This window comes from Calypte anna, chromosome 2 (genome assembly GCF_003957555.1).
Source record: "Calypte anna isolate BGI_N300 chromosome 2, bCalAnn1_v1.p, whole genome shotgun sequence".
NCBI lineage: Eukaryota > Metazoa > Chordata > Aves > Apodiformes > Trochilidae > Calypte > Calypte anna.
The window spans coordinates 129,973,359-129,989,733 of record NC_044245.1 but is presented as its reverse complement, the minus strand read 5'-3'; the positions used below and the strand labels follow the sequence as shown (position 1 = coordinate 129,989,733).

General features: G+C 35.9%; 1 protein-coding gene across 1 annotated transcript in view; it reads right to left on the bottom strand.

Annotated features, from left to right (window-relative positions):
- Window positions 1-16,375, bottom strand: part of VPS13B (vacuolar protein sorting 13 homolog B) — a 417,894-nt gene that overhangs the window by 71,644 nt on the left and 329,875 nt on the right. Inside the window, 6 exon segments of the mRNA XM_030444536.1 lie at window positions 4,886-5,070; window positions 5,406-5,613; window positions 8,184-8,213; window positions 8,215-8,276; window positions 8,279-8,345; window positions 8,348-8,388. Of these exon segments, the coding sequence (XP_030300396.1) occupies window positions 4,886-5,070; window positions 5,406-5,613; window positions 8,184-8,213; window positions 8,215-8,276; window positions 8,279-8,345; window positions 8,348-8,388 (593 nt within the window).

Below are 16,375 nucleotides of genomic sequence, written 5' to 3'. Positions count from 1 at the left end.
GCTCTCTCTCCTGCCAACCCAACAATCAGGATGAAAAAAATAGCCACAAATTCTCTTTCAGCTGTCTTTCTAACCAGCTCAAGCCAATGTTTTCATCATTCTGGGAGATGAGGAAAGAGACTATTAGCTTTTCCTCTACAGTTTAGGCTGTCTAGCACACTTTTGTTCCTGAATTGCTCATGTATTCTCTACAACTCTGATATACCTGCAGGAGTTGTTTCTATATACCTTATAAAACATATTCTGCTTGAAGGCTATTACTCTGTTTCAAAGCCCTCAGTGGAAGAAATATTATTATTGGACAGAATCACAAGAACCATAACCACCTAGAGATTCCAACTTCAATTGCTATGAAACAAGACCATCATAGAACAAAAATAAAACCTGTTGCTCTTGCTCTGCAATGATCAGCTGGTTGCCTTGCAGAACTTCAAACTGTGTTTACTGTTGAACTGGAAAACTGAGACATACCTCCATTCTTCACATGTGGATATTTGCTGAGACAAATACATAAACATCTACATAATTTTTACTATAGAAATGCTCAAGAGAATGTACTAAATGTACAAATGTACTAAATGTACTTTGGAGCAAGAACAGGTTTTGACCCTCTGGTTTTTTTTACATATTTTCTGTAACCACCTAGCAAAAAAAAGGCTTTTAAAGTAGCTTGTCCACATATCTTGAAACACAGGTCTTTCTCTTACCAGCAAGCTACTTGAATGATTTAAAAGTTTCATCTGTTTTAATTGCGAAACTCTCAGAGAGCATCCTTTTGGATGTACCAGTATAAATCTTCACTATTTAAGTAATACCATTGCTACTTCATCTTGCCTATTATCTTTTGAAGTAATTTGGTAGAATTTGTCCAAATTTGGACTTTTCTCTGCTCCTGAGGTGTGGATGTGATTCTCATATCAACACCATTCTACCCTTTGCCCCTGCTTGATTTGGGCAGTAATGGATTTCCCTGGTTTATATGACATTAGATGGAGCCAGCATTGGGATTATCTTCATCCTTAAGCAATGTGTGCTATCTTATGTGAAGTTATCAGTGGAATATGCTTTTTTCTTCTCTATGTATTTTTGGAACTATCTTAGCAGTAATCAAGATCAAAAGAGAATGCCTTCAGCAATATTTTAGATGCTGCCCGAAGGTCTTTTCTATAGATCTTCTTTATATGAAGGGTACTTTAGTCATGTTTTTGAGCAATATTTATTGTTACTTGGACAAGACACTATTTACTTTTACGGCCTACAAGAACATGAAATTGCTCTTTGTATATTCCTTCACCTCATATTGATCTTTAAGAAACTATTCAGTTGTATCCAGAGCTTTCTAAACATTGATTAAAAAATCTCACAACTTGGAAAACAAATAACCATTAGTTGAAATGAGCCAGGAGTGATGAAACATTCAAGAGTTAATAGTTTTGATCAAGGAAGTAGGAAGATGTTTATAGAATTAGCCAGATAAGATTGTACACAAAACGCTTGCAAGCGAAGTGGCAAATTAATTTTTCTTCATTTCATTGATTTTGTACTCCAAAAACTAATACCATGTTTGTATTTCTTAATTAGTAAGAAGCTGAGAGTCATGCTACATAAAGTTTAAAACAGTCTTCAGGGTTTTATTCAGAAAAAATCTTGGCAATGAGGCAGACACAAGAGGAGTAAAAGAAGAAAAGATCAGAAAGAGTATAAGAGATGGCAGCCAGTAGCTTTAGTACCTGAGGATACAAAATGCCTTATGTCACTGAGAGATTAAAAATTAAATATTAAATAGAAAGGGGCTGCAATGTCTGGTAAACAGGAAGAACATAGGTTCAAATACTCTCAACCTCCCGAAAGAAATATAATCCTGACACATTTTCCTGCAAGCATCCAGGATTCTCTCTCACTTCCTCCAAACAAATAGATTCAACACCTATTTCAAACTGCTAAAGGAAATACAGCATGCTACACCTCAGCAGAAACAACAGTTCTTCCTTCTCCCTCCACAATAAAAGCAGCAATGTTCAGATTGTAAACAAGTAAAGTAGTAGAAACTTGACCAAAGACATTTCTTAGTTTTGCAACAACACAAGTTAAAACCAAGTAAGTTCTTCAGACAATCTAGAAACAGCAGCTAGGTTAAGGTTTCACAAAACCAATATTGCTCATACAAACTCTTATAATCTGAAGCTATTTGCTTCAGACTGCAGCAGATGACATGCAACTTCAATATCTACAAAAATTCTCTTTATGGTGAAGCTTTTGCAAGTTTCAGGAATTTAAAGAATAGCTATAAAACCAACGAGACTTCTAAAACCTACCCATGATTAAAACGATATGTCAAAAAAAGATTAACAAAGATAGAAAGCTAGATGGAATGTCACAGCAACTTACTCAGAAAGAAAGAACAGACAATTGGCAAACTATTAATTCAAGACAAACTACAGAAGTGCACCTTTGCCTGGATTTATGTGAAGTAAAGGATTAACGGAGACTGGTAACACAGCTGGTGACATTATGGGGCTTCTCAGCATTTGACCATACACACAATCCTGTGAAAGTTTTAAAAATATATATTTATATTCTTCAATATTACTACTGTCTTTAAATTTCAATACTTTTTTTGAAAAAAGCTCAAGCCTTTTGCTTGCAGATATTCCCTAATGTTTCATGTGAAAAAGTGAATAAAATGAAAGCATTTTCTTTTCTTTGTCTTTTTGTTTTGTGATTTTTCCATATGAACTAAATAAGCACTACATCAAGGAAGAGACATATATCCATATGGGGGAAAAAGTGAAGCTGATGAAAATCCTCCCAATTTATTTAAATCAGAACATAAAATTTGAGATGACTATCTGGTAAACAGGGTATACCTAATGAATTTCAAAATCACCTCTGTTACTTATTCCACCCACATAAATACGTTGGATTAATAAATAAAATGCATATTGCCTGTGTTTAAAATGGCTGCACATCTACAATGTGCAGAGCTGCTTTGTGTAGATGCATGGCCGTTTCAGGGAAATGTGATAAATGACCACCTAGAGCCAGTCAGCAGTTACTGCCATAATTAATGGCCCACTACCAAAACGTAGAAATGTATGCATTTCTGCACTCCATGTGTCCACAAGCAGAGGTTTTGAACAGATGTCCTCTAATTTGGCTGGTATCTTTCATCTCTTGTAAATGAAAGCTCAAGGTAGAAATATGAGACTAACTACGAATTACTTAATCATAAACTTGACAGACCTTGAGAAAAGAGTATGCCACAGTAAAACAAATAATGGAGGGAAGCTGCACAGGAACCCTTGACTACAAACTTAAAATGAGACCGATGGAAACGTAGTCAACATGTAAAATTAAATGCAAACCCCATGAATTACATGAAGACCAGTGGAAGTTGTCAGAACCTGGACACTGGTAGCTAAATGCTTTCCAGTTTCTTTCTTACTGTCCAAAGTAATCACAGGGGAAATGAGAGAGGATTTCAATTACCTTCTTTTCTCTAGACCACAGCATGGAAGCACAGAGCAGCAGGACCTGTGTGCTACTAGAAGTCCACCTGCATATGCCCAATTGAAGAATTGCCAATATTCCCTCTGTACAGGTTTATATTATTATACAAGCACCTACATTATTTTCACAATGTCTGCTACCTAAGCTTAATGTAATTATACCAAAAACTTGGTGTGCTATGCTCTGAAAATACCATCCTGAAAGAAGGCAAATTGCTGGCTTTCATAGCAACCTAACAGGATCATCAAGAAGACAACATACTGTAACACAATTTTGATCTTTGATTCAAACCTCATGCCAAGTGGAGCTGATTTTTTTCCATCTAGTTTTTAATTTTTATATAACCGAAAGGAGCTGACATTTGACTGTCCAGAGGGCAAAGAAATTGGCATGATCTCACTAACAGTATGTATGCAGTAATAACATTATAGTATTTATCTGAGGAAGATTATCCTACTTATCCATAACTCAAAGCATACTGGTGCATAATTCAATTTTAAAAGCAATTTTAAAAGTTATAGTAATAATGAAATAGAATTCAATGTTTCTGAACAAACAGGAAGAATTGGGAAATATTTATTTCCTTTGAATCAAATTTTAAAAAGTAGTGACAGATCCAATTCATAATACAAAAAAGAAACTAATATCAACAAAATTAATAAAAAACAAAATACAAATTGTAAGCGAATTTATAAAGATGAATTACACTAGACAGGAAAGAACTGTAACTACCTGACTGTGTATTTTAGAAAGCAAAATTTCTCAGAGTTAAGGAAGAATGTATTCATGAAGTATGTTCTATTTTTGGAGCAAAGTCACAAAGCTGCAGCACTAAGCCCTCCTTTGAAGGGCAGTTCCATGATCTCATAGAGCCAAACCCTCTCATAGCAAAACAAGAGAACACAGATCTTTTCTTTCCACTCCATGGATCTTACTAGTAGAAACACAGCCATCTGCAATCACAGCCTCACAGGCAGAGGCCAGGCTGGAGATCTGAGTTCAATGATTCCACTGCATCTGAGCAATTTCAGATCAGAACTTTCCACACATGTTTCAGTATCAAATCAAGTAAAGTCTTTAAGTAAGGATGAAATAACAGGAAGACAACAAAAATACAGCATGCCTGCAAACCAAACTGACAAATTTGGCTGTAGCTCATTATGTCATGGAAAAACTTTACAGGTAAATGTTAAAAATGTTAGCACAAGTAGTTCTACAAGTAAAGATGTGCTCAAGCTATGGAATTTACCTCTTATTGATTTTATAGAACTCCTGATATTTGTATTGTGTTCACTTTAAATAAACCAAAGTTTGAAAACGTTCACTTTACAGCACTAAAGTTTCCTTTTGCTAATGAAAGTAGAAAGTTACTCACTTGAAGAACATCTCCAAGGTCAGCAGTGCTAATATCTGGGTCTTCAGTGGTATTAAAAGGAACAGGGTTAATTCTTACAAGAGTGAGGACTCTGGGTTCTGGGTATCTCCACAACATCATTCCAGGACTATCCTCAGTTTCATTGTAAAACACAACTTCATGGGCATTGGGCACTTTTTGTGCTTCTGTCAAATGAAAGAAAGTTGTAATCTGTTATATAATTTCTACAAAGAAACACGCTGGTTTATGAGACCAAAGTAGTTAAAAATAATCCCTCAGGATCAAAAGGAGAGAAAATAAAAAAGCAATTTCCCTGACTTTTAAAAGATTACAACCTAATGGAAAGAAATAAAAAAACGTGTGGGTTTTTTTTCTTAAATTCCAGCAGATGTTCAATTGCTTTTCCAAAAACAGTAAAGTATTCATTGTAAAATGCAAGTAATCCTTAATAAGTTACTACTGTATTTATTTCATAATTAAAAATAAAAAAGAAGGAAGAGAGCAATAATACTCTTCTTACCTGCATCTTGTATGTATTGGAAGAGGCCTGTTCTCAGATCATCTGAGGTATGCTCAGTTTTTGAGGCCTGATTCCTTTCTGTAGAAAAACAATCAGGGTGTGTATGTTTAAATCGCAATGTCTCTACACTGCCCTTTTTGGTGAGGTACTGCCACAGAAGCTCCTGGAGAAGAACTAAACAGTTCAAATGCTCGTGACCCCAGAAAACCTTAAAAAAAAAAAAGAAAAAAAAAAATAAAATATGAAAAACAAAGACAAAACAAAACAATTTCATACAATATTTAGTTATTTTTGAAGGAACAGATTTCAGCCAAACAACAGGAACTTTATATGGCTTTCAGCCTGCTCTGCTTAAACCTTTATTGCTTGCAAGTATCCTTAATGTGAAAATAAAGAACAGGAACAAGAATCTCTACAAAATCATTTGGTAAATTTCTTCTTTTCATCATTCAAAGGAAAGCATTAATTCTTACCACTTACAATTGATACTGATTCTTGGAAAAGCCCAGAACTTTGAAGTAATATGCAAGAACTCACAGCTGAGAGCAGTATGTAATGCTAGGACTCATCACAAGTTTTGCAGTTTAAGATATATCATAAAACCCTTAAAGATGAAAAATTTGAAGTGTTCAAAGAGCGTGTTGCTCCAAAAGGAAAATTTTGGAATGCATTAAAAACTGAGGAATTGACACAGCAAAGAAGATGATTAGGAAGACATATGAAAGATCATACCAAGCATGAATATTGAACTAGATGTGCTCTAAGTTGTGAGAGTAAAGTTTAAAAGTTTAAAGGTTCTTCAAGTTTATGCCAGAAATTTAGAAAAATATCTAAGCAAAAGTAGCAGTGGAAATCAAGAGGATTCATACACTTTAAATCAAAATAAAATGCAAGCAGATATTTCTCTCCCCCAGCTTTGACAAGCAGCACTGCTTTACTCAAATCAAACTCCTGCTTGAGAGAATCCTGTTAACAGGGACAAGTCCTTGAACCTTCATATGCAGAAGTGGGTCCAGAAACAACAGGGAAGACAAGGAAGCAACTAGTAACTAATAGAGAAATAATACTTAGAACTGATGTAGAATGAAACCAAAAGCACTAGAAGGTAACTTAAAAGCCCATGGTAAGGGAGTAAAGGGATAGGAGTAAAGTAAACAAGTCAGGGTGCACATGAACAGCAGTGCAAAGTTTTTCACCAGTTTCCAAATACGAAAAAAAATCAGAAGATGCCTAAGGAGAGCACAGAACAGCTTTCAAGAAGGAAAGTTTTCCTTTCCCTGCATCTACATGTGAGCCCATGGAATAAACAGAGACTCAGAGCTACAGCCAGTCCTGAGATAAATAGTCCCTGCTATCTCCCAAATTCACTGCATTTCTACTGCAGTTTCTTGGGTGCCTCTGGGCTCCAGGTCCCACATTTGGTCTAGCACCAGCTCAAAGGAGCTCTGTGTCACCTAAGCTGATCCAGAGGCCTCAGTCCCCCACTGATGGAGGAGAGAGGAATGCTTTTTTCCCCTCACTTATATTCAGTTTATTTTTAGCCAGTGGGAACTACAGAGCATGGAACTCCTACTGCAGAATTCACAGATGAGGGACCAATTTCACATAAGCTCTCTATGCTCTGCTGCAATACAAATTAACAGTGGTAGAAGATGAGGTCATGTTTAGAGCTGGTAAAATCATTAGCTGTAAATAAAATAATTTGAAACAGAATTGCTCATGCTTTTGTCAGTATTCTCAAATCTGTTCTGCCAGACCAAATGCTTAATTTTTTTTCTGCAAAAGTTAATTATCCCAGCATACACTCTAATAATGAATGGCATTCTCAGATTTATAGGTATTTTTCTGGTTGTTGCTAAAATCCCTATTTTTTGAAAAAACCCAAAACACAAACCTGTAAGTAATAAATAGAAAGAAAGCAGAGAAACAGACTTTTTTTTTTTTTTTTTTTAAATTCATTGAGATATAATGTTTAAAAAATTTGTATATTCAGTTAGCCTTGTTCCCAGTTGCTGTGGTTTTAAGAATTGTAATGCCAATTCTGGAAAAAGGACCTAATGACACGACTAAATGTTCAAAATTTACTTTTTGTCTTTTATATGCTTGATTTATATATTTATTTTAAAACATTTGGTGTGTATAGATGCTACAATAAAAATTAATTGAAACAAGACATATCTTAAAAGCCTACTTATAAAGCCCCACAGAATCTATTTTTCATTTCTAGAACTCCCATGCTTCTTGGACTGGTTTCAAGTTGTGGGCACTTCCAAAAAGGAGAGGATTGCGTGGAAAACTGAGTATTAATTGCTACAAACAACAGTCTATAATTATTCCCCTGAGAAATTGGTGTAAGTTTTAAAAGAAACGATATGTATTGCTTAAAGCTACCCTAGGCATTACAGACACATAGCACATGGACAGACAAACACACCACACATCAGCACAGGGTCCTAGATATTAAGTGTTAGTAATTTGGATCCAGTAGTTTCTAAGGGAACACACACATACAGTTACAAGACATGGCTTAAGCAGTATTTAAAAAAGAACAACAAAACACTGCACAACAATTTTTCAATCAAAAGTTCTACATGAAAGGATAGATTCTCATTTTAAAAGGTAAAATAAAAAACCATCAAAACATCCAAGGAAAAACCCCAACCCAATGAACTGCTGAAGGCTGCAAAGCTTTACAGGTTTTCCATACATATTTATGAAATCCTGATCATCCAAAGCCAGTCCAGCTCACAAGCAGAACCATTATCATCTTATACAGACCTGCAGCAGTCCTCCTCTCAAATCAATGTATTATTTTTGGAACAGATTGCTCTGGGCCAGGATCACCACTGTGCTTACACCACTTTGCTTTCCACATGAACAGAGCCAGCAAAAAGGGCCCATCAGAGATCTGGCTCTTTCTTTGAGACTTGTTTTAAAGTAGGAAATCTTTTTACGTCAAGGGCAAAAGATGATCCGTGGATTCCTAGAAAGAGAGAGAGAAAAAATCACCGCTGGTTGTTATTCTCCACAACATTTGCTTATGTCCCACTAATTTTCATGGAAATGCTTGTGTGGAAAACTGTTCTCCTCTCCAGGCAAGAACATCACAGTTGGGCATGAAAGGGTTGATATTTTTTTTTTTTTAAGCTTTTTCTTGTGACACTGTTGAGCACACTTTATACAGTCTTGCAGTTATGGGCAGGTATGTCTCCTGCACATTCCTTACAAAGAACTATTTGCCCAAAACATAATGGCTTTTTTACATGTGTGACTATTTTAAGGTTTATGAGAAGAGACATTTTTCATTAAAGTATGATTTTTTTTTTAAAGAGCATATTAAGAACAAGAACAGCTGCTTCACTTGATTATATTTTAAACTGACAGGAAATAGCTATTTTGAATGACTCTTTTCTACCTTTGTTCATGTTAGTTATAAAATACTGCCTTGCTAGACTTTAGAAGAATAAGGGTATATTTGCATTCAAATATTCAAAACCAATTACTGTAACACATATATATATACATGAGCTTGCCTAAAAACAGTTTAATCTAAAAGTTTCCACAAAAACCATTTACACTTTATGCAGCTTTATAAACCAGGAATGATAATGGCTGGTTAGATTTATGACAGAATTTACGTACTCTCACTGAACATGCAAACATTTTTAGGAAAGAAATACTGCAGAAATGTCACATCTCTTGTGAGTTTAGCTTACTGCAAATCACTACTTAATAAAACAAACCACACTTAATATCTCAGTATTTCTTTTCTATATTTATATGAAAAGTACTACATCTGATGTTTGGTTAACTTTTTTTTTCTCTTCTATTGCTTGTACTTCAACCCAAAACCCAGAATATTGAATGTCACCATATTTTATAATTACCACAGCTTATTTTTCTAATGAAACTAGATATTTACTAAAGGCAAAAGATTAAAAAAAAAAACAAAACAGGAGTTACATACAGATATTTGAAGGTACAGTTCTATTTTACATTTTCATACCTTCACTGGTAGAAAAATCCCACAAAAATACAACTCACTCTTTTGAATACATGCAGTAAAACTTTTCCCATTAATCCCTTAGAATTCTGTAAAAAGTCTATCTGAAGAAGTTATGATTTCATAATCCTGACACATATTTTATACAATGGAAAGAAATACACTGGACTTTTTTGTTGTTGTTGTTGTTGTTTTTTGTTAAATTTTTAATCTAGCATCCAGTAGGAAGGTGATTTGATAGTCTCCACAGCAATAATGGTTGAATTCAAGACAAGTAGGAACCACAAACAAGAACCTCTTCCTTGAGCAATTTGAGCTTCAGTAAGAATAATCAAGGGCTCGAGAAAACATTTGTCCCATGCCAATAATGGACTGGGACTGGGTTATTTAGTTTAACTTCTGAGCCCCTGGGTTTGGTCTTGTATGAAACAGGTTCATATGACAGAAAGTGCTCCATATTTCTTTGACATTGAATTTTGAAAATCAAGAAAACTAACAGGAACACACCCCAACACCTTTTGGTACTGGATTAGACTTGATTCTGTAAACTGTGGAATGAATTAGGTTCATGTAGGAATCAAGAAAAAGAGGTGTTTTTACAGGAAGGACTGACCCTCATCCTGCTATGCTCAGTCTAGTTATTTAAGAGGCATTACAATATTTGGTTTTTTTTTTAATATTCTGCATGGAACTTTAATTTTAGAGAGGAGAAATTCTTGGTAACTATTGCACAATTTTGCAATATACAGAAATGTTCTATAGTTTTAGTGGAATATGTGCCAAGCTGCAGGAATAACAAAAGGGGAAAAGGAATGCCAGAATACAAGTGGTTTTATTTATGTTTTCTTTCACTGGGATTACACTTGGAAGGATTATGCTTTCCAGTCTTTTTTCTGTTGTCATCTCAACTCCACGAAGTACAAAGAAAACACAATATCCAGCGGCTTAGAAACAGAACTGAGCATTCAGCACATAATATGCTGAATCCAAATTGCTGGTCCAAATCAGCAGTGCCTTTCTCAAGAGCTATGTAAACAATGAGAAATGAACACACAATTAACAATAAGGAAGTGTTGGTAGATTGCAAATAAATAAAATATTATGAGACACGGCCATGGTTTACGTCCTACAAATACCAGGAAAAACTCAGGGATAGGCACAGGCAAGAATCAAACCCTTGTCCTTCCTAGGAGTTATCTCTACGTGCCCTCTTGGGCACTTAATTAAAAAAAAATAATGTAGAGAGCATTCAGAAAAACTTGCACAAAGTGATGTATTGAGGAAGCCTGAAAAAAGCATGTGAAGAACAACAAGTATGCACAAACTTGATTAAGGAATAGTAAATCAAGAGACCTCTGGGCCTGAGGGAAATCTCAATTGGCTACCATTACTATGGAAATCCTTAAAGATGACATTAGAAAGGGATAAATCTCATAAGGGAAGGGAGTGAAGGAATACCAGTATGCACTAGGAGGAAACTTATTTTAAAATTCCTAAATATCATATATTCAAAGTATATATTCACTTAGTGAGGTTGCTTGCCTATCACTAAACAATCATCTCAGAAAAGTAAGGTACAAAATAATTCTCCCCCATTTTTTTTTTGTCTTACAGCATTTCAGTCAGTCCTTTCTTGCATCTCCCACAAACCTCTACTGGAGAACTGTAGCTTCAGTTTAAATAGATTAAATCACAGTCTCCATTTGAAGTGAACCTGAGATGGCACCACACAGAAGTAATATATCTTCATAAATGATTGTTGTGATATATAAAAGTTAACTTGTTCTGTTTGAATTATTACTCATGAACACCAACATGCTTTTCAGTACGTGCAATAATTTATTTCTAGGAACAAATAGTTTCATGACTTTCAAAACACTCCTCCAAGAGACCAATAAATAAGAAGTATTTCCTCCAGACAGTTTTTAAAAACTGCTACCAGCCCTTCACTGTCAGACTCCACCCAGACTCACAATAGCTCAGCAATGGGCTGCCACGTTAACTCAGCAGAATGCAGTTTACACCAGGCTTCTGGTGTAAGGAAGGATTACCTTTACGATGACACATGCTTGAAAGGAATATTCATAGCTATTTTCATAAGGTTGGAAGTTATACTTGAGGGCTTGAAAAATAGGTAACACTTTCTTGGCAATGTCAAGAAATTAACCTGCTCAGAATTACAGAGCATTACAACAGAGTAGTGAAGAAAATTCACTGAAAGATAATGTTTGCTTTGATATTCTAACATTTTTCTTCTTCTAGTCAGTAGAAACTTGATTTTAAACATTTACAAAGACATCTCAAGAACCTGAGTACCCTACTACAGATATAAATATCATTATGCTAGGGTTTATATGTAACTATAATTGTGTTAGTGTTTACCAGTACAGGAGGATCTGCGTTTGTTAAACCGCCCCATACACTTAAGTCAATTTGTGTGTATAGAAAGAAAAGAACTCTTCCATTTAATAGATGCAGAAAATACATTAGAACAACCCTTGCCTTACAGTAACAATCACTTGGCTTTTTTGCAAAACAGGTGTTAAGAAAGAATTCTCTTATTTTTCCGGGTTCACAGATGAAGGGAGAGACAATGTTTTGGCATTAACCACGGACTTTCTGTTTTTAAAAAACATTTTAAAATGGTGATACTTGAATCAGCTCCAAATGAGATAAGTAGAAATGGAGCAGGAGTTTTTTCTTTTCCATTATGCCCTGTCCATTTGCTCCCCCCTTAGATAGCTGCAAATCCTGTTTGGTTCACTGTACTTTCACTTAATACAACATAGAGCTTGATTTTAACTGGCAAACTTCTCTATGGGAAAAGAGTTTTAAGAAAATGGAAACACATATAATAAACATAGCAAATGGGACTGGACTATAGTCGAGCTACATTCTGAAAAGTCTTCTGGAAGCTACTAGCTGTGCTACAAACTGTGGCACTAGGAATAAAATTGCTTTTATGAGTTTGGGATAGCTCAGAAGCAAGACTGTGTCCTGGAGCACAGAGCCTGCAGGCTGCTTGGGACTGGGCAGGATGCACGTGAGCAACATGGGCTGCACCAGCCAGGGACATGTTCTGCATTCCCATCCAATTCCCACCCAAAGGATCGTGGTGCATTCTGAAGGGAGAAGTCCAGGCTCTCCCTTGGGCCCTTCATACCTGGGTGGCAGTGAGACCATCTGGCTCCAGAAGGTAAATCAGAAAGCAGAGTTCCTTACTACTTTCTGATTTATTGTCACACATAATGAGTGTGATAATCTATCGTGTTTGCTTCACTCTTCCTATTTGCAATTTCATTACCTAAAGTTGCCAAAAATACTAAGACACCTTTGAATATGTGTATATGTTATTATATATAATTTATTGAGCCAATTATCTGCATGGGTTTTTTCCTCTTACGAAAAATTCAGATGCATCATATAACGAGGAGTTATACTACAGTTACACAGTTCTGTTTACAGGCATCTTTTACGAAGCAGTTTCTGAGAAGAAAGGGTAACAAAGCTATGAAAATAATTACAGGGGAAATGCTGCAGTTAGTTTAAGAGTCAGCCAACTTATTAAAGTCTGGAAACAGCAGTAGCAAACAAATGGTGAGACATAGTCAAGGACAATTTTCCAGGACAGATTTAGTTAACAATCCACTGACTGCACTGGATTTCTTATTAGTGTCGAGCTGAATCTTATGATAGTTCATTCTCCCCACGAGAACAATATTTACACATTGCCAATTATCTATTCTTTGGTGAAGGCCAGGTTTTCAGCATTTCATGGGGACACATGCGGGCTCTGTAAAAACATGAGATGTGTAACACACGGTAAACAGAAAGTAATGATCTTAAACAGGCCAAACCCTTGAATTCATCACTAATAAATGTCCCCATGCATTCAGCAGTCCTGGCTGCTGGGAGCCTGTTTTCTTCAAATACTTCAAACACTAAAATGCAGGAACATTTATTATTTTAATCCATTACAGGCAGTGCTTGATTTAACTTTATTGGTTGTGGTGGTGGTAGTAGTTATAGTGGGGGTAAAGCTATGTTCTTTTACACATCATTTCAAACGGGCTTAATTATATTTTATAGCTCAGGCCAGGAATCCTGCTTGTTTTGTGTCTAACAAGGTTCAAATGGAGTTCAGGTCAGTGATGAATCAGAAGAGAAGTCAAAGATGGTTATCTATTTGAAATGAGCTCATCTCCCTTAAAGAATAACTGAGCAGGTACATCATGTTCATTACACTACTGAATACTAAATAGCTGAAAAAGCTCAATTAAATTCTTGATTTGGTAATTTGGGAGTGTGTGGTGCCTGAACAGAGAGGGCATAATAAGGTTAAATTTTAAGGGATTTTCATTTGTGGTCTGGGTGATCTTTGTTACAAAATAATTTAGAATACATTTGCAAAGTTCTGTATTGCCCTACCTTATTCTCATTAAGTGGAAAAAAATTCATAATGAAAAGCAACAAAAATAGCATTTATTTTGCATCTCTGAGTCCAGCTTTCAAAACTGACTGCTATACTTACATGAGGAATATTTGGTTCTTGTATCATAGAAATTTTCTTTTTAGAAATTGATAGTTTCCAGAAAGTGACTAAACATTCTTGGCACTAAACATTGGGCACAAAGAGGTTCTTCAATTAAAAAAAATATCTATTCTCACATGTTAATTTTAGGTGGCTGGTTAAAAACCTTGGTTTATTTTCAGAAGACAGCTGGTGCCTACAACTGTCACTGATTTATGAAGTTGTAGATACTTAGCACTGCTACCATATCAGAACATCACATGGCTGCATGGTAAATGAAGCATTACAAAATAGTGGATGCCACTCAAAATGCAGCCCAATATAAATGCCATAGTGTTGAATTAGAATTACAGGTGTCTTGCACGTCTGCTCTACGCTTGATTCACTGGATTTCAACTGTTTAAAAAAACTAAATAGTCCATGAACTACAGGGTAACTTTCCTTTATAAATAAACCACCCTGAAGACAGTGTCTGGCAGCACCTGAGCTGTTTGAGCCACTATAACCCAGCGAATTATGCTTTTGAAAGTCCAAGGCTTGACAGATACATGGCAGCCTCAGAAACTGAACAGCTTTCCCTGCACTTCTGGGATATGTTCCCTTAAGATTAAGGTCAGTCCAAGTCCAGGCTCCTATGTCCCAGGTCCTTTCTTCTCCTTCCTACTTTCAACACTTCTCTGGATTCTTTTTTGTGCTAGAACAGTGCACCTGTCCTGTGAGTCAACTGAAGGAGAGCATCTTGCTGGAAACTTGTCTTCCCCTTTGGGTTGGTTTTCAGCCAGATCAGTGCCCTCACTCAACTCAATGAACAGCTGCCCAAGTAAGAGAGCATGAGGCAGGGTGAGGAAATGTGTATCCACAGTAAACTGAACTTCCTATGGAATAGCACCTTTTGTTTGAGGAGCAAACTGGTGATCTCATCCTATAAAAATAATCTTGTCATAGCACACAGCTAAAGAAATTCCAATCTGAAAAAAAAAATACAATTACTTTCACAATAAAAGCTGAAGAGAGTACTGAAACAACTGTTGTTCGGAACAATTGTTCAGAATTGAATTTCACTTGGAGACTTGGAGCCTACTTTTTAAAGTTGAGTTATTTAAACTATAAATGCAATTCAACAAAATTAGTGCAGTCTTTCATCAACAACCTACAACTAACTAGTTTTTTCTTTTTCTTTCCTTTTTTTTTTTTTTTTTTTTTTTTTCCTTAGGTTTAGTTAACTGCTAGTTCATCGGTAGCAACTCTGAACGCTGTTACAAAGTACCAGTAGGGAATCTGACCAGGATTAATAGTGGTACTCAGCCCTGGGATTAGGTGGTGTCTTGTTTCATGGATTTTAGGCCATCTGTTCTTCCCTCCTACATTATACTCCTGCAGAACTATAAATGCACCTCCACCTCAGGGACTATACTAAGGAATTAGAATTCTTCTGGTTTTCATTATCACAAGATTCAGTAACTCATTTCATTGTCAGGATAATCCCCTTTTACTCTTTCTTTTGCGCTTGCAGGGTATGCCAGAATGACAAATAAAATCCCAGATGTTAGAGACCTGATGAGGTCTCCACCTTTTTTCGAGTGTTGGGTTTAAGCTACTAGGGACATGGTGTCAAATCTGACAGGACCCTGGTGCCCACACCCAATATTCATTAAGGTTTGTTAGTGATTTGTATAGCTGTCTACAAGCTGCACTTCCACCTCAATCCTCAGTGGCCATTTAAATATTTAGTTTGTCCTCTGGCTTTTACTGACAAAGAATTAATTTCCTATTGTTCAAGTGTTGGAAAGAGTTTATATTTCTTTCTAAAAGTAACAAAGGTCTTCTGGGTGTTGTAAATGGTTTGTTAGTGCTGCATATTATTTTAGGTAGTCATATCTAATTTAATGTTTTATTTCCCCAAAGGCTAACTTGCATGTCTGCAGCATCCAAAGGCTACGACAACGCCTTAGCAGAGTTTTCTCAAGAGAATCAGTAAGATCCAAAATGAAGTTTAGTCTTTGGTCTCCACCAATTAATAGCTGTTTTTAATTTTAATATTTCTGTAAAGTGTCTTCAGTATGTAATTACTTTTAAGGTTTACTAAAAATATTTGCAATTACCATATGTTCAGCTAACGTGTATTTTTACCCCTTATTTATATGCTAAAGTAATCATCTCTGCATATAGAACTAAGGGCTGGGGAATTCTGCCTATGATCTTTGGAACATTATATGTCCGTAACTTTCTCAGTTCAGACACTGAACAGCAAGACTTCCCTCCTGTGTCCAGCCAGAACAAAATAAGGCTCTGCTGAGAGACTACAGGCTTCTTGCTGTCTTTCACTCTGGGGAGAGTACAGTCCTCAACTTCTCTCATTTAGCTGCACTTTTGGCAGGTAGGTAGTGCTAATTTCAACACCAAGCCTAAATTAACTGAAAGCCATATGCTTAGAAT